General features: G+C 33.7%; 2 protein-coding genes across 2 annotated transcripts in view; one reads left to right on the forward strand and one right to left on the reverse strand.

Annotated features, from left to right (window-relative positions):
* Nucleotides 1-22,121, forward strand: part of LOC112470117 (putative olfactory receptor 10D4) — a 161,345-nt gene that overhangs the window by 88,718 nt on the left and 50,506 nt on the right. The window contains exon 3 of the mRNA XM_025039108.1: nucleotides 11,916-11,936. Coding sequence (XP_024894876.1) covers nucleotides 11,916-11,936 — 21 coding nt within the window. The remainder of the gene's footprint in view (nucleotides 1-11,915; nucleotides 11,937-22,121) is intronic.
* The window catches only part of LOC102891883 (olfactory receptor 149), a 9,661-nt gene continuing 8,846 nt past the window's right edge, over nucleotides 21,307-22,121 (reverse strand). The window contains exon 3 of the mRNA XM_015596305.1: nucleotides 21,307-22,121. Coding sequence (XP_015451791.1) covers nucleotides 21,307-22,121 — 815 coding nt within the window.

Here is a 22,121-nt window from a genome sequence, read left to right on the forward strand (position 1 = left end):
TGAAACAATTTTGCCCCCAGCCAGTTTCTTCAGGGCTCCCTTGACATCTTTGTTTCCCAGTTTATAGATAGGTTCAGCATGAGGGTGACTACGTTGCCAAAGATTTTCAGTGGAGTTACCAACATCTCGCTCAAAGATGGTTGGGTATAGATGATGGTACTGGGTCCATAAAAGAATGTGGCCACTGAGAAGTGGGAAACACAGATAGATGCTGCCTTGCACCTCCCTTCAGCAGAGTGCATCTTTAGGATTGCAATGATGATGCTGATGTAGGAGGCTAGGATAGGAAGGAAACTTCATGGGCACAAGGCCAATGTTGGTGAAACTCACTGTCACAATTGAAAGTGATACCACAGGCCAATTTGTCTACAGCAAAGATGTCACAAAAGAAATAGTCTGCCTCATTAGACCTACAATATGGCAGTTGGGAAGTCAGCATAGTGAGAATTGTGGCATGAAAAGAGCTAGTAAACCAGGTGCCAGCAGCCAGCAGTGTAGTTCATGTTGATAGTATAATTCAGTGAGTGGAAGATGGCAGCAAATAGGTCATATGCCATCACTGTGTAGAGCAGGCACTCAGTGCTACTTAAGAAGTGGTGAAAAAAAAAAAAAAGACCTGGGGCATGCAACCACTCAGGGAAAAGAGTTGGTTCCTCAGTAACAGGTTGGCCAACATCTTTGGGGTGCTCACTGAAGAGAAGCCAGTGTCTAACATGGAGAAATTATAAAGAAAGAAATGCATGAGAGTGTGGAGGCGGGAATTAGACATTACAGCTAAAAGGGTGAGTAGATTTCTTAGTAGAGTGCAGAGGTAGAAGATCAAGTACACAACACAGAGCACAGGCTCCTGCCCCTCTATGTGTGGAATGCCCAACAGGATGAACTCTGTAATCAAAGTGTAATTCTTTATCCCCATAGAAGTTAGATTTTATCCTGAAAAGGAGAAAAAATGACAGTAGATTAATGACCCAAGGCACCAAAATCCACTGCGTGCTATCAGAAGAATCACAAAAAGAAAGACAATCACAAACTATATTAGTGAAGGAATAATGCTTATTGCAACTCAGACTGTAAAAGAAACAAATACCACAGAAGGAGGTTTAGTCTCTGCAGTGAGACCTCAATGCAGGCAACTTGACTAGTGTATGGACAAGTATTATTTTACTATTATTTGATAGAGAAGAGCAAACGACAAAAAGAGTAAAAGCACTGAGAACTGAGAAAGGGAGGAAAAGACAAAGAAAGGAAAGAGAATCAAAAAAGAGAAGGAAAAAGATGAGACATATTTACAGTTTACATAGAATTTTCAAAATCAATTTTAGTTAAGCCTTAATAGAGTTCTATAAAATAGGCAAACTACTTTCATTTCATAGGTGGTGAACAAACGATGATTCAAAGAAATTAAATAACTTGTTCAATTTCTCACATACAGTTCATGGCAGATCTTGCATTATAATCCAAGGATTCTAAACCCAGTATACCATTATTGGAAATGGAGAAAAACTATGGAAATATAGATAAGAGAAAAATTAATATATCCCCTGAACTGAAAGGTCCTTAAACAAATGTAGCTCAATTATTCATTTTTTAATTTAAATTTTCTCATAAACATTCTTGCCAACTTGTCATTTAGTTCCTCTCTGATAATTCTGGTAGTAACTCTATCCTTTTTGTCTATTATTGTTCAGCACTCCAGACAGTTATACAATGAGGAATATTGCCAATGCATTTCTTATTTTATTTGTCAGTGCACTTAAACATGTCGTGAACCTTCAAAGCTACTTGGAGAATACTGTGATCTGAAATTGAACTTTTTCATATGTAAAACTGTAAAGAAGCTTTCACGCTGGTTTCTGCTATTCTTTTTTGTTTGTTTTATTTCATTTCTACAAACACACAGGTCCTTACATATATAGTTTATAAGTGTTCAGTTTTACAACTGAACATTGAATTTTGCCATTCACCTATCATGCAAGCCTCTCAAAGTATCTTCGTGAATTTTAACTATGTCATGCAACATAGCCTGTATTTTTTCCAGCATGACTTTCCTTTAATCCATTGTGTTTACCTTTAGGTCCTTTCTTATATAGGAGCATCAACCTATTTTTATTCAGAAGAAATTGGTAAAACAATCTAAAATAGTAATAAATTTTCCTTTACTAAAAGAGTTGGAGATATTGTACATTGTTTTACTGATCTGAGAAAGAAAGAGATCTTTCACTCTAACTGATTGAATGGGGGTGTTTATTTGGCATTGCACAAATGTATATACAAAAAAAAATTCAGATCTTATAGATAAAGTCAGCAATTGAAAGGACATTCAAATGGCCTCCACGTACATGAAAGGTGCTCAGTATCATCAATGCATCAGGGAAATGCAAATCAAAGCCACAGTGAAATATCACTTCACATCTGTTACAATGGCTGCTATCAATAAGACAAGAGACAACAAGTGCTGGCAAGTATAAAGAGAAAAGGGAACTCCTTTGTGCATTGTTGGTAGGAATGTGATTTGATACATCCACTACTGAAAACAGTATGTAGGTTCCTTAAAAAATTAAAAATTGAACTACTATATGATTCAACAATCTAATTTCTGGATATATATCCAAAAGAAATAAAATCAGTATCTTGAAGGGATATCTGCACCTCCATATTAATTTGCAGCATTATTCACAATAGCCAAGATATAGAAAAAACTAAGTGTCTGTCCATGGATGGATGCATAGATAATGGATACTTTGTCACATAATTGCAAGTTGCAAAAAAAGCAGATTTTAAATGTTCTCACCACATGCAAAAAAATATGTGACTATGTGAGATGATGGATGAACTAACTACTATTATTGTGGTAATCATTTTACAATGTAGACATATACCAAATTATCATGTTGTACACTTTAAAATTATACAATGTTATATATATCAATTTTATCTCAATAAAGCTGGGGTAGGGGAATCTCCCAACAAACAAAAGCCTAGGATTATATAATGTCACCACTGAATTTTACCAAACATTTAAAGACAAATTAATGCCTATCCTTCTCAAACCCTTCCAAAAAATTAAAGAGAGGAAAACACTTCCAAATTCACTTATGAGAACAGCATTACTCTGATACCAAAGACACACACACACACACAAAAGAAAACTACAGACCAATATTCTTGATGACTATAGAGGCAAAAATATTTAACAAAATACTAGAAAACTGAATCTACTGACACATTAAAAGGATCATGCACCATGGCCAAGTAGGATTTATCCCTGGGATGTAAGAATACTTCAACATATGGAAATCAATTAACATGACACACCCAGTAACAGAATAAAGTGTAAAATCATGTGATTATCTCAACTGATTTGGAAAAGTATTTGACAAAATTTAATTACTTTTCATGAGAAAAACTCTCAACAAACTAGGAATAGAAGAAAAGTACTTCAAAATAGTAAAGGCCATGTATGAAAAGTCCACAGCTAATCTCATACCCAATAGTGAAAAACTGCAAGTTTTCTTCTAAGATCAGGAACAAAGCGAGAAAGCCACGTCTCACCACTTTTAGCTAGAGCAATTAGACATAAATACACATGCATACATGCATACATACATACATACATAAAAAGAAAAACATACAAATTGGAAAAAGAATAAGTAAAAAATGTCATGCTTGTAGGCAACATGATCTTATATAGAAAACCATAAAGATTCCACACATAAACCTGTTAGAATTAATTGATAAACTTAATAAAGTTGCAGTATACAAAATCAACATACAAAAATCAGTTGCATTTTTATATATTAACAACAAACTATCTGAAAAGAAAATTAGGAGAGCAGTCTCATTTTTTTTTACAATAGCACCAAAATGAATGAAATACTTAAAAACAAACTTAACTGAGAAGAAAGTTGTATATTGAAAACTACAAAATGCTGGTGAAAGAAATTAAAGAAGACTCAAATAAATGGCAAGGTATCCTGTGCCCATGGATTGGAAGCCTTAATACTGTTAATATGTTCATATTACCCAGTTAGCTACAGAGTCAATGCAATCCATATAAAAATCCCAATAATATTACTTACAGAAATAAATAACAATTTTAAAGTTCATAGAGAACTACATACAAAAAAACATAAAAAAAAATCGATATTGAGAAATAAAATCAAAGCATCACACTTCATTTCAAAATATATTATAAAATTACAGTAATCAAAACAGTACAACACAGGCATAAAACAGCCATATAAATCAGTGGAACAAATAGCCCAGAAATAAATCCAAGCATATACATTCCATTGATCTTTGACAAAGGTACCAAGAATACACAATAAGGAAAGACAGCCTCTTCAATGTATGGTATTACAAAAACTGTATGTCCACTTTCAAAAGTATGAAGCTGAACCCCATCTTGAATCATACACAAAAATAAACTCCAATGGATTGAAAATTTAAATGTAAGACCTGAAAATGTAAAACCTAGAGGAAAACATAGAGGAAATCTTCATGATATTGGCCTTGACAAAGATTTCATGGATATAATACCAAAAGCATAGACAGCAAAAGCAAAATTAGAGAAATGGGACTACATTTAATGAAAAAAACCTTCTGTATGGCAAAAGAAGCAATCAACAGAGTAAAAAGGCACCCTGGGGTCTGAGAAAAATATTTGTAAACCATATATTGATAAGGGGTTGATCCTCAGAATTTGTAAGAAATTACTACAAATCAATAGCAAACAAAAATTAATAATCAGATTAAAAAATGAGTTAAGGACTTGAACAGACATTTCTCCAATGAAGACGTACAAATGACCTTCAGGTGTATATAAAATTGCTCAACACCAAAACCATCAGGAAAATGGAAAGTGAAACCACAATGAGATATCAGTTCATACCTATCAAGATAGCTATTATCAAAAAAAAAACAAAAGACAAGTGTTGGCAAGGCTGTGGAGAAATTAGAATATTTGTGCACTTTTGGTGGAAATGCAAGATGGTACAACTGCTATGGAAAACTATATAAAGGTTTGTCAAAAAATTAAAGATAAAACTACTGTATGATTCAGCAGTCTAAGTTTTGGGCATTTATCCAAAAATATAGAACTCTCATGTTTGTCGTAGTGTTATTTATAATATGGAAGATATAGAAACCACCTAAATGTCCTTCAACAGAGGAATAAAAAGAATGTTATATATACCTAAAATAACTGTTAGCCTCAAAAAAGAAATCTGTAATACAAAACAGCATGGATGAACCTCGAGGACATTATGCTAAGTGAAATAAGCCAGTCATAGAAGAGCAAATACTCTATGATTCTACTTGCATAAAGTATCAAAAATAGTCAAATTCATAGAATCAAAGAGTGGAAAGGTGATTGCCAGGTGTGGTGTGGGGAGGGAAATGAGAAGTTAATAATCAAAGGGCAAAAAGTTTCATTTAAGCAAGATGAATAATTTCTAGAGGTCTGATGTACACAACATTGTACCTATACTCAACAGTGCTATGCTGTACACCCAAAAATCTGTTAAAGAAGTGGATATCATGATAAATGTTCTTACCTCAATAAAATAAATTTGGGAAAATATTTCTAAAAATAAAAAAAATGAATCACACAAGCTAAAGGGAAAATGAATGCAAATAAATACATGATATCGTGTAATAATTAAAGCATTAAAGGTATATGGATGATATAGTTATAAAACGATTAATACTTGAGATTTTGAGAGAAGTCTTCACAAAGGAGAAAGTATCTGAGATCTGTACTGTTAAAGGTCTTTTATGAAGGAATAAAATATTTGGGTTTAATCAGTGATGCGAAATTATGAGTTTCATATTTAAGATAACTGACTTTGGTAGCATGTATAGGATGCTTTACAGGGTGAGTAGTCTAGAGCTAGAGAAAGAAGATAAGAATCTAAGGCAACCATTCAAACAAGGTTGATATAAATGATAAATTCATAAACATTTATAAAGTAGAATTACATCCTAGTCAATAATAGAAAGACTAGGTGAATCATAGTGCTGTTAAATGAGTTATGGAATTAAGTGAATTATTGGATGAAAATCTAGCTTTTCAACATAAATAACAGGATTGCTTTTGCATCTGTTGACTCTGAAGAGCCTATGGATCAACCAATTGGTGATATCTAAAAGGCAGTGGATGCATGACTCTAAAACCAAAGAGAAGTTCAAGATTAGGCATGTAACTAAATAATGGAAGATTATTTATTGAGTATATGTAGAAGTAGAAAAATTCTGGAGAAAGAACACAAGAAAAGAGCTGGGAACACTTGAGAAGTCTAGAGAGTTCTGAATTCCACCCCTCCCTTTGCTTCACCATTCTCTAGATATTTATCAGCTTCACTGTTGAAATGAGTACATTTAAATAATAACATACTTAAATAGCATTCACTCTGACCTGGAAGACACTATTTAAGCCATTTAATCTTCTTAACAATCTATAGAGGATACTATTATTATTCCTAATTTACAGAAGAGTAAATTGAGTCATAGAAGATTAAGTAATTTTCCAGATCACTTAAGATTACCAAACAGTAATTTCTGGAGACCCCACCAAAACAATAATAAAAATAATAATAGAGATCTGCTGAGGTCTTAAGCTAAGCCTGCCTGAGTCACACGATTACAGTTGGTCAGTTTTAGGATAGAGTTTTTCAAAGTCTCAGCCAAGGTTTCATGTTGATAAAAAAACAAAACAAAACAAAACAAAACAAAACAAAACAAAACAAAACAAAACCTCACATAGTTGTGTGGCTGAAGTTTCGAAGGGTAAGTCAAACACTTAACTAGATATGGAGAAGACTATCAGGATGAGTGTTCACTTGATGTACGAAATAGTACTGAAGTGAATACCAGAAAATGACACATTAAGCAATGCTAATCATTTGAATGACTCTTCAGGGACAACACCACTGTAAGTTTTCTAGGATGGTGACTTTAAATTTTTCTCTTCAACAAGATCTAGAAGGCCATTTATGCCAGAGGACATCCCAAATCTTAAGATTCCAATGGCTAATCCTGTGGCACAGTTCTTTAACTCTAGATGTGCCTTTATTGTCATCAGACAAAAGAAAGACATAGAGCAGATTTATATATTAGAAATAATGAAAAATAAATTATAGATAATTAAATCTGGAGAGAACCAAAAGAGGTGATCTCAGTTTGTGCCTCAAATATTATTTGAAGAGATGAAGGTAAAGGAGCACAGATTCAGGATCAGAATTTAGGTCCAATGTACGTTCTAAGTGATTCTGAATCAATTCTACCTAATCCCTGTCATCGTTTTCAACATGTTATGGAGTAAGAGGAAGACAAACACACATACATTTTTCTGGTGAAATATCCAATTGTATTCTTGTGTCCTTAAAAGGATTCACAACCATCAAAATGATGAAGAATCGGTAGTTAACAGAGTGAACTAGAACAATGATAGATGACATCTGCCGTTGAGCAGGTTAAGCAAATATATTTGTGTTTATTTTTTATAAAGAAATATCGAAAAATTTGTAACTCATCCACTTAGCACAAATGGCAGGGGGGGTGGAAAGTTGCAGCAGAAAGGGAAGAGAGGAAAGAGAGTGATGGGGAAAGATAAAGGGAGAGAGAGAAAGCACAGTATGTAATAAAGATGTAGTTTTACCACTGTTTTATAAACAATGTTCTGATCCAAGTCAAATGCAGGCTTTTTCTTTTCCCTCTGTATCACTTATAAATACTTTTCTGGGTTGCTTAATGAAAAAGAATTCTACAGATTGGCTTAGTCCTGGAGTCTTTAGCTTTGTGGTGTTTCTAACTTTCTACCCTTGAACTAGTCATAGTTCAAAAATAAACAGAAGTCTGTTTTGAGTCCCTAAGACCTAGAGATAAGATTATTACCTCACTAATTAGTTTGGAGAAACTTTATAAAAAATAAACAGAAGTCTGTTTTGAGTCCCTAAGACCTAGAGATAATATTATTATCTCACTAATTAGTTTGGAGAAACTTTTTTTTTTTTTTTTTTAATAAAACAAACCCAGCTGGTTCTTGTATACAAAATGATGAAACTTTTGCCCAGGACCATCTTAAAGAGCTACCAGATACCTTGAGAATATTAACTCATTATCTCCGAAAAGCAAAGAGATAATGCTACTTAAAGTTTTCATTCCTGACACTTTGATAAAACTCTTAAGGGTTGATTCTTCTCCAGACCAATTACAGGATTTGTGAATGCTGCATGAGAGCCAGAGCATAAGAATTTCAATCACGAGATCTGACCATACAATGACTAATGCATGAGGATGAGCAAGTTACTTAAATTGTTTTATAACCACAAAATTTCTTTATGTATAAAATTGAGATGATAATACCTCTCACATTATGTTTTTATGAATTTCAAATGAGATACTATGTGTGCAAAGCAGTTTTTGAAATGTAAATTTCTCTGTAAATATGAATAATACTATTTTAATTATTTTTCATTTAATAAACACACTATTTTAAATGGCTAGTATAATATCTTGAAGAGACCTAGACTATTGACATAATTCATAAAAGGTTTATTGAGAAATAATTCAAATACTATCAAATTCATTCTCTTATCGTACACAGTTCAATGATTTATAGCAAATTTAGATAGTTTGCAACTAATACCATGATGCAATTTCAGAACACTTCCATCACTTCAGAAAGATCTCTGATGCCTATTATAGTCACAGCTTGTTTCCATCCCGAGCTCCAGGAAGCCACTAATCTACTTTTCTGTCTATATGAATTTATCTTTTCTAGACTCCTCATGTAAATAAAATCATGTCCTAGGTAGCTTTTTGTGTCTGGCTTCTTTCATTTAGCATAATGTTTTTTTAAGTTTCAGCTATATCATAGCATCCATCAGTACTTCATTCCCTTTTACTGTATAAATACAATACATTTTGTTTATCCATTTGTTAGTTTATGAATACATATTTTTTTTCCATTTTTGTTTATATATATATATATTTACAGAGTTTTGCAACCTATATATATACACATACACATGTTGACATACCTTTTATTATATATTATGATATCTCAAATAGGAAACTAGGTATAAACTTTTGCTTATAAACTCTCTGCAGTAATAAAATAAAAATTAACTAATTGTAAAAAAAACTAGAACCAATGCTATTAAAATTACACTATTTTAATAGTATTTATTTTGTCTAATAGATTATATTGTTTTTTTAAACCAAATAATTGATACTAAATTTAATCAAATAAATGTATTTATATTTGTGTCTTAAATTTTATTTGTCAACTTGATTCTATAATTCGAGTTACATTCAACCATTATTTGAATTATCATTCTTACCCTTGTAATCTCACTTCTTTTAAAATGACCTTTTAAACTTATCAATATATTATTTTTACTGAATTATTTTTACTAAATGATTGAATTTTAGAGGAATTATGACAATTAAATTTTTAAGGAAAGCCTTCAGTCCAAAGCGGTCTCCAGTTTGTGATGAGATTTTCTCTGGCAGAGTAGTATGTCACTGGGGAGACTGGGGAGACTATAGCGGGAATGGGTTAATCGCAGCAGAGGTGGAGACAGATATAGGTGATCAATGCCATCACAGGACACCGAGGAGACCAAGGGAAGGTGTATCAAAACGGAGAAATGGGCATTCCTTCCCACCAATGTTGTAGCGCTATGTCAATCTCAGAGTTTAGAATCGGATCTAGAGAAATGAAGGATGAGGACGTAAAGTTCAAAATTGACTTGGTTTGTAACTTGAATGTGACAACTTTGTAACTTGAATATAACAAATGTAACTTAAATGTCATTGACTTGAATGTAAATAGAACATTTTTTTCCTACCATTTGACAGAAATGGAAGTTCAAGGTAAAGCTTAGTTATGGAAATATAAAGGAAGTTACATTTTGTGCATCTGAGTTTGTAGCATATAAATAGTTCTCCCACCATAATATCCTCTTAGTATAGTTGAAATCACCTTAAATCGTGGCTCCCCAAGAGCTACACAGTTATGCCAGTTACATCAGATACATATCTAGGTGTGAATCAAGGGCCTGAGAGTATAATGGCTAGGAGTAGTATTGCAAGTGGAAGATAATAAGCCTAATTACATTTAATGGACTGAAAATTATTTGACCAGAGTATTATTTTACTTGCAACACTTTTACTGACCTTAAAGCTTATAGTTCATTTTAAGAGCACAGCAAAATTTTGTTCTGTTGCTGACTCAGAGAGTCCTCTCTAGAAGGACTCCATGGAAACCAAATGCAGAGAAAGGAGAGCACAGAATCTAATGATTAATTTTAAGCCTGTTGTTTCTTTGTTCTTAGATCCTGGTTTACGCTAAATGAATATAAATATAATAGATATAAAATACCATGCTATAAAAATGTAAATACTATAAAAATACTATATTATATTAATAGTATAAAATATAATATATAATATGTGTAATGTATAAATGTAATTACATATACTATGTGTACATATTTATACATACATATACATTACATATATTATACATATGTAATACTATGTATGATGGTAATATATATTATTAATTTATAACCATAAATGTTATAAATATATAATATAGTAAATATTCCATATTACTGATTATTAACTAAAAATCTATTGGCATTTTTTATTTTCCTGACATTTCTATACCTTAGTGTCTCAGATTTTTCCTCTAACACCCACCTTCATTCCCAAATTTTCAAATTCTATAAGCCAATCAGATTTCATATTTTGTATCCTCCTTCAGACCCCGATATCCTCAGATCAACTTAACTTTTCTCATTAAACCCACTTCTTATTTTAACTATATTTTCTTTATGACAGGTACTATATGATTTTTTTCATAGTTAATTGCACAGAGATATCTATCTGATTCATTTTTTATTCTCAATAACACCTAGCTAAGGGACTTAGTAGATCCTCAATAAATGTCTGCTGAATTCATACATCAGTTAATTAAAATAGGAGGAAACCTACATAGGCTTCAGATCCCATGTTAGAGACTAGAACTCCCAATTTAGTACACTCATTTTTTTTGCACTCATTTAGCTACACAGGCCTCTTGTCTTGATTTTAAAAAGAGGTGTTTATATTAGGAATATCTGAGGTTCTTTCTAGCTCAAAGTTTCTGTTTAAAAATCATGATATAAAAAAAGGTATAATTATGGTGCACTTAGATTAGCTTTTGTTGTGGGGCTTAGTCTAAATCTGTTCCTTTAGTTCTTCTCACTATTGGCTTCCAAGTGAGCAGATTTAGTTCTATAAATAATAAAATTGTTAGAGAACTGTGGGGTTGTGTCACATAAGGGTTTCATTTATAAGAAGATATCCAACTCAATAGTACAAGTAGTAGTAGACTTTCAAGTATGCTCGGGCCTCTATGTTAAACCTCTGCAGGGAAATGAAGACAGGATTAGTGGTAGAAGATGTAGGAGGCATACAGTGCCTATCCTCAGGGAATTTGCTGTCTATGAGGTAGATAAGACAAATACAAAGATAATTATAAAATATTATTCTAAAGCAGACAAGAGCTATAGAAGATTTAAATCCTAAATTAAATACCAATCCAATCTTTTAAGTGAAGTAATAATCGATAACAGAGTATCTCCTTTGTTCTCATTTTTTCTATATTATTTTATGTATGTCATTTAGCCTCTTAGAGTCCTCTTGCTTCATCATGTACAAAAATTGCTTTATATGATATTTAAGGTCCCATTCATCTCTATCCTCTTATGTATAAAAGGACGTAAGAATGTATCTCTTTATTTTGATAGAGATGGTTTATTTATTGATGGCCATAAAGGATTTTTACGATATTTAATTTAAAAAAAACAGATTTCATTCTATTGCTACATTATCAAAATTATTGTTAATCCCACTGATTATAGTGTGTGTATTTCTTTGTGTGTATTTAAGGATTCAATATTACTTCGTGTCCTCAAAATAACTAAGAATTTAAGTACTTCTAAATTTTGGATTTCAAAATTGGAGATGGGTAACATGGGATGTGATAAATCTTCACAGCATGCCCTGATGGAAAGAATCAACAAGAATTTGGTTAATTTGAACCATGAGGACTGTCATGGTTGATAAATTAAGCTTTCCACATTCCCTCTTGAAATTCACTGAGTCTCAAATTGCTTACCCTGGCCCTGCTGCTTGGTCTACTGTCCTATTTTAATTCTTCCAGGCAAAGCCAGCTCTGAGCACTGAAGCAAGGGAACAGATCCCACTGATGCTTCTTTGAGAGTGAGAAGATTCCACACTCAGAATATGTAGAGATTTGAAGGCTTGACATTAAAAAATCCATATTTTCACTGTTCTACTGAGGCTATTTAATTACATCATAATTGACAAGTGGTATTTTATCACTAACTCTCACAAGAAGGATAATGTTATAGGGTTTCTCTCTCTCTCTAATGCAGTGACTTAGGAAGAATGAGTCTCATCTTGAAAATCCTAGAAAAATTGATGTGAATAAAATTGTTAACAACCATGTGTGAGTAAAGGAGGCAGAATGTTAGTTTTATGTGTGTATGCATGCACACATACATGTATGTTACATTCACACTTAATTTTTCCTTGGAATGATAATTGCAGAGAGAACTCAAGACCATAAACACTTTAACACATACTTCCTAAGCCAATTTCCAGTCTTACTGATCCATTTTGCCCCATTTCACAACTCACGATTAGGGGCCAAAAATTATAGGGCAAAAACAAAAAGCCAAAGTCATAATGAGCATGATAAGCATCTCTTAGGAATGAGTACCTTTGAGATTAATTAACTAAAAAAGTTCTCTTCTCAACAATTCCCTTGGAGAAATCTTATATCTTGATATAAGTAGTAAGAAAAGTACTATAAATATGTTTCTCATCTGGAACTTTCCATTACCTACTTTAAGAAAAAAGGACCGATTTTGAGTTTCCGACAATTATATTAATAGGAATACACATAGAAAGTACATGCTATTATCAATACCACAAATGACACATTTGTACATGAGAGGCATTAACGCAGAGCTAGGCTTGGATATATATTCGTTTGATAGGGCTGTTATTATGAAATACCACCAACTGGGAGCCTAAACAACAGACATTTATTTTCTCTCAGTTCTGCAGGCTAAAAGTTTAAGATTGAGGTGTCAGCAGAGTTGGTTTTCACTGGCAGGACAAGGGAAGGATCTGCTCCTGCCTCTCTGTGGCTTGCAGATGGTCACCCTCTTGCTGCCCCTTCACATGATCCTTCTTCTCCATGTGCACCCCTGGTATCTCTTTGTATGTCCATATTTCCTCTTCTTATAATGACATCAGGCACATTGGATTAGGGCCCATTCTAACAACCTCATTTTAATTTAACCACCACTGTGAAGACCCCATCTTAAATACAGCCACATTCTGAGGTCCTAGGGGTTAGGGTTCAACATATGAATTTTGGGGACACAATTCAGTCCATAATAGAAAGTAAGCCAAACTTAAGGCTGAATGCTAACTTGAGCATGCACTACCTATGTGATTTTGAACAAATTACCCAAGCTTGCAATCTAATTTTCTAAACTGTAAAATAATGATAATATTATAAGCACTTACCTCATAGGGTTATTATGAGAATAAAATGAGGTAACAATGCAAAGGACCTAGCACAGTGCTTAGCACATGGAAAATGCTCTATAAATCTCAACTGATCACAACAAAAATTTACATTTTCTTGGCATTTCCAGCATTTTCTGACAGTAGCTTAATTTCTCTTTTTTCATCTAAAGTTATAATTTAATAAGAGTATTTGTTTTTTTAATCTAAGTCATATGCATTGTAATATAACCTATAACCTTGTTTCTTTTTTATTTCTTTTAAATTGCTTCAATAAATTCTCAATTCTGATAGTAGTTATCAGCAGCAGTATCATCTTCATTTCTGATATTTCCTTAGAAATTTTTATATTGTTTACTTTTTGTGCAAATCTTTTTTGTTCTGTCTTGTTTTTTTCTTTCTAAGCCTTTGCTTGTATCTGTCTATAATTTGTTATAGCTAAAGCTCAAATAAATGTTGAGTTGAGATAAACTGTGTAATTTCAATATTGATCCTATTACTTATCAGTTTTGTAGGATTATATATTCAAGGTTTTAGTGTTTTAATGACTTCAAATGAAGGGAAAGTAACAGTGAGAAGTATAATAGGAAACAGAACTTCATCCAATTTTGCCTGAATTTAAAATATTGCATAAGTATAAATTAATATATAAAACAAGCATTTTATATTAAATTAAAAAAATGTTTTATTTTACAGAATAGTGGCTAATATGTTCTTATTATGCGATAAGCCCTGCACTAAGTCCTTCGCATGGATAGTATAATCTGCACACTGACCCTATAAGTTAGGTGTTTGTATCCTTTTCATAATATGCTTGAAGAAAGTGTTATCAGAGAACTCAACTAAAACCACATGAATGCCAAGTGGCTGAGTGGAAACCTAAACCCACATCTGCCCGCTACAAAGCCCAGCACTCTTAAATACTGGTCTTAAACACTGCTCTCTGCTACTAATATTCATGAAGAATTATTTCCATAGAAAAATCTTGTAAACTAAACACCGCTTTTCTGTTGCTTTTTTTTTTAACTTAAAGAAATGTATTTCTTAAGAAACAAGGAAGAAGGGAAGGTATCATATTTACCAAATCTCTATTATATTCATAATACAGTGCTAAGTGCCTTAAAGCACCATTTAAGTCAATCTTTACAATTCAATGAAGTGGGTTTAAATGTTTTCATTTTGCCAATTAAGATATAGCAATTTAAGTTAGGTAAGTAACTTGTTACAAATCATAAAGTTCGTACATGTTAAGATCAAATCTAAACCATATCTGTCTGATTCTATTATTTCTCTTACCATAAATGATTACTATTTTCAAAGTAGGGCATGAGTCTGCTCCTAGCAGATGCTTAATAACTTCCAAGAATGTACAGACTGAGGCCATCAACAAAAGGTCATCTAGAAGTCACACTTTCATATTTACATTCAGCAAATTAAGGGTTGAACAGTTCTAAGCTTTAAGTACGCATCCATCTCTCTTTCTTTACCTCTTTGCACCTAGTTAATTGTTACTCTTATAAATTACTTTGTCAATCTTCTTTTCACAGGATGAGTTGATATTTTATGTAATGATATAATATTGAAACAGAGAAATAAGAACTTAATTGTGTCTGAGATAAAAAAAAGAAAGAAAGAAAGAAATTTTACAAAGAAAATAATGATTCAGCTTGGGTTTTGAAGGATTCCCAGCATGGGAATCGGTAAAGGGCATCCCAAGAGGAGAGAATAAAATTTATAAAGGCACAAAATTGTGAATGAATATATTTTAAATGTTTTTTGAAAACTTCTCAACATCTTTACAGAATTAACGATTTCTGTTTCCATTTTACTAGTCTAGTTTATATATTTCCATTAAATATTTATTACATTTCATTTTAATCATATTTGTCTCCCATGTTTTTTAGTTATAAGCTTCTTAAGAATATGACTTAGATATTTGTAACTCCAGTGCTTAACATAGTAAATACTCAATAAATGTGTATTTATTAAAAGAACAATAAAGAATACAAAAATACAAAGAGGAACATTTTGGGAGTGGTCAGGACAGTTCAGCTAAATAGTAGAGTATATAGGAAAAAGATGTGTGCGTGTTGTTGGGTGAATATATGAATAAATGGCTTTGAAGAGATTAAGAAGTAGGTAGGTATGATTGTTATTTCTACAGATACTATATTTTAATTTAACCTGTGAGCAACAAATGTTTATTGATGATCCTATAGAAACAAAGTGGTATTATGTAATGTGTGTTTTGTAAAGATATTAGTTTAACGTGTAATTGAATTATGACCAGTATTTCTTAGGACCTCTGTCCACAGCCATTCACACTTGCTTAATAGACTGTCCTTTCTTGCTTCACTTTTCTGCTCCCTTATGCTTCTCAGGCTCATCTTCTAAATAAACTGCTTATACTCAAACCCTTGTCTTAGGGTATACTATTGTGAAAATTTAAACTAAATAAAATTTTCTACTTTTTCTTTTCTCTGGTAAAAGGAAATCTTGAGAGAAAGTTGGTGATGACATGTTTGTGTCATATCTGTACATGTTGATAGGTACAAAGAACCCACCAAAATACTGTCTGTTTTTTTGTAAAAATCAAATTCTTACTTTCTGGAAATTCATATTTATTCACCAATAAAAACAACAGCAGAAAATAAATGTTTATCTATTTACTCAATGATATACTACACTTTGGCAGTAATGCATTAATTTCAGACACATTCAATGACATAAATGCCAAAAAAGTAACATTTAAGTAAAAAACAGCAAATTTCAGTAGAATTAAATTAGTATAAATTTCAAAAACTGGTAATAAAGTATTTAAGGACAGAAACATATGAGGGAAAACTTAAAGAACAAGAAGGGAATAATAAGCACAAAATTCATGAGAGAGATGTTTTGTAGAGAGAGTTTGGAATGCCTAGTAGAGGATACAGAATCAGACCCAGGTCCACTGGAAACATTCAAAGCATTTACATTGCTTTCTTCCTTAAACTAGACAGTGGGACCGACCCAGGTATTACTGTATCATAGTCCTTTATACTTTATATATATTTTATTACTATTATTTTCTAATTATTTACTATTTAATAAAAACATCTTTTAAAAGCTATCCAATAAAACAGAATAGATTCTAGAAATAAATCCACTCCTATATGGTCATTTAATCGATGACAAAGGAGGCAAGAATATACAGTGGAGTAAAGATAGTCTCTTCAATAAGTGGACAAATACATGCAAAACAATGAAAGTGAACCACTTTCTTACACCATAGAGGAGAAAATGGATTAAAGACTTTAGTGTAAGACCTGAAACCATAAAACTCCTAGAAAAAAAACATAGGCAGTAAACTCTCTGGCATTGCTCTTAGTAATATTTTTTTTCTGATATATCATCTCACGCAAGGGAAACAAAAGAAAAAAAATGAACAAATGGCACTACATCAAACTAAAAAGCTTTTTGCAAAGCAAAGAAAACCACCAACAAAACAAAACAAAAAAACCCTACTGAATGGAAGAAGATATTTGCCAATGATACATCTGATAAGTGGTTAATATTCAATATTTATAAAGAACTCATACAACTCAACACCAAAGAAACAAACAATCTGATTAAAAAATGGGCAGAGGACTTGAATAGGCATTTTTCCAAAGAGGACATACAGATGGCCAATAAATATATGAAAAGATTCTCAAGGTCATTAATCATCTGAGAAAATGTAAATTAAACCACAATGAGATATTCCCTCAAACCTGTCAGAATGGCTATCATCCTAAATCAAAAAACAAGTGTTGACAAGGGTGTGGAGGAAAGGGAACTCTCATGTGGGATTGCAGATTGGTGCAGCCACTATGGAAAACACTTTGGAGCTTCCTCAAAAAATTAGAAATAGAACTTCCTTATGACCCAGCAATTCCACTTCTGGGTATTTGGCTAAAAAAACCCACAAAACACTAATTTAAAAAGATATATGCTCCCCCTATGTTCACTGCAGCACTATTTACAATAGCCAAGATATGGAGGCAACCTAAATATCCATCAATAGATGATTGGAGAAATAAGTTTGGTATCTATATACAATAGAGTATTACTCAGCCATAAAAAAATAAAAGGAAGAAAGACATTTACCATTGTAACAACATGGATGGACCTAGAGAATATTATATTAAGTAAAGTAAGTCAGACAGAGAAATACAAATATCATATGATTTCACTTTATGTGGAATCTAAAGAAAATAATAAATAAGCAACATGAAAACAGAATCATAGATACAGAGAGCAAACTGGTGATTACTAGCTTGGAGGGGGGTAGAGATTCTGGGTGAAAAAGGTGAAGGGATTAAGAAGTACAAATTGGTAGTTACAAAATAATCACAGGGATGAGAAGTACAGCATAGGTAATATAGTCGATAATATTGTAATAACCATGTATAGTGAGTGTCAGGTGAGTACTAGACTAATTAGCGGATCACTTTGTAAATTACATAAATGTCTAACCACTATAGGTACACTTGAAACTAATATAAAATAATATTAAATATCAACTCAATTGGGAAAAAAAGGCATCCAATGGACACAAAGGATGACTTTTTGATGTCACATAGACTATTATCAGAACAAGTATGAAAATAATATTTTTAAATAATGGAATGTAAAATAAAGGAATAATAAATAATATATTATTTCTCCTCAATTTATCATTTCAATAATTACAGGCATTATTGTTCCTCTTTACCTAAGTGAACTAGCAAGATGTAAATAATTCTATTCTCTTAGCTTGAATAAGTATTTTTGGAAAGGTAAAAGCAATATTCTCCAAAGAATGCAAATTGAGTGCTGAAAAAATCATTAATTCTGACTAGTTATTCATTCATTTCAGTTGATTTGATTTAGAACAAATCAGCAGGGTGCCAGAGACAGTAAGATATAAGTAGAATAGGCATCTACTGTGAACGCTCCTTCAAAAACTTCCGTCCACAATCGCCCTACACCGTGTGAGCAGCCATCATCTCATCTCCACTTTCAGTGTCCATATCACAGGTTTCCACTGCAGATGTCCACACCATAGTTTCTCTCTCTGGGAGCTGTAGGCAAAACAAAATGCTTAGGTGGAATTCAAACAGACATTGGTTATGCAAAAATTTAGGGAGGAGCAAAAAGAAAGAGTGATTAAAGCTACAAAGATATGTTGCATGAAGTGTTGGAGTGAACAGATAAGCCTTTAAGGAAACTAGAATCCACCTGAGGTCAGGTGTTGGATGCCATGTCTAAACTGTGCTTGAATCCAGCATCTCAGGAAATGCTGCTGCTATAGCCCACTCTGCTCAAAACATACTTTGAACCCCTGCTTCACTATTCTTGCTCTCTGGCTTCCCTGCATCAGGGACTTGAGTCTCTGCCTATGGTACACCCCTGTGGATTAAATATTTTGCTAGGTACATAATATATGTGGTTTGGGATTTCTCCTACTGACTTTTTTTTTTCTTTCAAATTCTTCTTACATTATCCAATTATAGAACACAACCAAGTCTCATTCCACCATCAAACCCAACCTGGGCCTCCACACCTCAGCCTGGGTCTGACCTTTTGTGTTCTTGCTTAGGTGGAATGAGTCTCACTCAGGTACTACCTAGATACAGGAGAGTACCTGCATCTCTCAGAAACCTTGGGACAAGAAGAAAGATCAATTTGCTAAAGAAGGTAGGGATAGAGCCATTTTGTGTAAGGAATAGCTCCAATTCAGGAACAAATTGCTGAGCTACAAGAAGAACTCTGAAAACAGGTCAAATGAATTTTGTTTTTCCTATCCAGACATTCATTCATTGATGGCAAATAATTGAGATACTCACTCAAGAAATTATCTCTCATCCTTACCATCCCACGAAAACAAAAAATTGAAAAGTATCTTGCTTCTCCTTATAAAACATTTCTCAGCAATTCTTTATTGGAGTAGGAAGTAGGGGATTCAGAAAAACAAACAAAAACATTCAACCTTCAACAGCTTCTCTGTGAGGTCCCTCCACACCCCAGAAAAAATTGTATTCCACATTTTCTGCTATATTTCATATCTTTATTTATCATGGGTTGTTCTAATTAGTTGCATATCTGTTTATTTACTCCAGTAGACTATGACTTATTCCAGTAGAATCATGTCTTCTTCATCTTTGCATTCCTTACCTCTAACACAAAATTATTCATCAAATGACATCTACATGAGTTAAAATGAAAGGAAATTAGATCACATCTTTTATTCTTATAAACTGTTCTATTTTGAACACGTGAGCAGCTATAACCAAGAAATTGAGGAATGAGGAGAGGTCTTCAAATGAACTCAGAGATGCTTGAAAAGGGATATACCAACTTTGAAATAATTCGAGATGTATATTCACCTTCTCCTTTAAGCTCTTGTTTAATGAGAAACAAAGGAATTAGTACTAAGAGTGTTTGGGGGCACTTAAGGAAAGTGACTAGACAAGAGCTTATTTCCACTGCAGGAGCATGTGCTGGCTCACCACAGTAGCTGGAAGCAAAGACACAGCAGAGCTGAATTGATCTGGCAGGTTCCTTGATTGCTCCCTGATTCTGAGAAATATAGACAGAAGAAAAAAATTGGTTTATGCCTCTGTCTCCCCCTTTTCCATCACCCTCTTCCCAGTGTCCTTCCCCCTCTACTGTTAGAATAAACTTCATAGCAACTATATGCCCCAAGTGTGATAAGATTCTCAATGAATTCAGTCATGAAAACAATAGCTCATTGTACTAAAATAGCATTTTTTTTCATTCTTAGCACTTTTCAACCAAAACAAAGAAAAAAGAAAAATTAGAAAGAAAAAATAAATGAAGGAATAGAGAAAAAAGTCAAACCCTTTCAGTTAAATGGAGAAGCCAAAGACACAAAACGATAGCAGCTTAGTCCCAAAATTGTCCCCTTGTTATACAGAGCAATATAAAGCCAAGCCTAGATTTTGAAATATGGTATCAGAGCACAGTCACCCTTGCATAGATTTCCCCATCTGCCTTTTCCACAGTCTCATTTACATGGCGCACATCTACAGTCAGGGCCTGCATCCAAGTCAAAGCCCAACAGACAGGGTTTTAGGAGATTCAGTACACCAATACCTCTGCTTCACTCGTAAAAGAACTACCTCAGATCCCAGACAAAAATCCCTCTCTTTACACAATTTCTTTATATTCTTTAAGGGTGCTACTTAAAGCCATGGGGATGAAACTCTCCCCTCCCTTATTTTTTTCACCAGCATCTATACCAATAAAAGTAGGGGTTACCAAATTCAAGTATTTGAGGAGACAATCAATTTGGCCAAGTGTCAGGGTGGGCGGGGAAGAAGAGAAGAAAATGTAAGAGGATGAAGAAAATAAAGATTGTGAAGCAGAAGGTCCAGGTTGTTCTGCCTTCTGGGCAAATACCTCATCAGCAGTATGATATCTTTAAGAAAGCACAGTTTCCAGAGTCAGAAAACCAGCTCCAAATTCTTCATTCTGTCATCGCTTCCAAGTATTCATCAACAAGACACTTTAACTTTTTGAATCTTAGCCCTCACGTTATAAAATGAAGATAATCATAGTATACCTGTACTCTCAAATTCAAAAATATTTGTGAAAACCATATCAAAATATCTTTCAAGCTATAAAGTGCAGTTGAAGTATTAGTTGCCCTTCTCTCTCTACAACTCTTCAGAAAGGAAGCCCAGTTGATGACACTTTCCTCAGGGCTGATTTTACTTCCTTATTCCTGAGGCTGTAGATCAAGGGGTTCAGCATGGGAGTGACCAGGTTATTCAGGACCTGAACAGTGGCATCCAGCCAGGGACTTGAGGTGGGCCTTAGGTAGATGAGGACCACTGGCATGTAGAAAAGTAGAATAGCAGTGAGGTGGGCACTGCAGGTGGAGAAGGCGCGACGTCGGCCCTCCGCAGAGCGAATCTGCAGGATGGAGTAGACAATGCGACTGTAGGAGGTGAAGATGAGAAGGAAGCAACTGAGGGTCATGAGGCCCACACTGATGAACCCCACCATCTCCAGGGCAGAGGTATCTGCACAAGCCAGCTTCAGCATCACTGGGATATCACAGAAGAAATAGTCCACTTCATTGGGGCCACAGTAGGGCAATTGGAAGGTGAGAGTGGTTAGAAGGGTGGCCTGGATACAGCCAAAAAGTGAGGTTCCCAGGGCTAGAATGGCACACACTCTGTCGCTCATAATTATTGTGTAGCGCAGAGGGTAACATATGGCAACAAAGCGGTCGTAGGCCATCACTGTGTACAGGAAACACTCAGCACAGCCCAGGAAATGGTAGAAGAAGAGCTGGGATGCACAGCCTGCGTAGGAGATGGCTCGGCTATTCCCTGAGAGGTAGAAGAGCATCTTGGGGGAACTCACAGAGGGAAAAAATATGTCACACACAGACAGTTTACACAGGAAGAAGTACATGGGAGTATGAAGTCGAGTGGAAGAGACAATTGCCAGTAGGATGAGCAGGTTTCCCATAA

This window comes from Pteropus alecto, unplaced genomic scaffold, assembly GCF_000325575.1.
Source record: "Pteropus alecto unplaced genomic scaffold, ASM32557v1 scaffold1039, whole genome shotgun sequence".
In the NCBI taxonomy this organism is placed as follows: domain Eukaryota; kingdom Metazoa; phylum Chordata; class Mammalia; order Chiroptera; family Pteropodidae; genus Pteropus; species Pteropus alecto.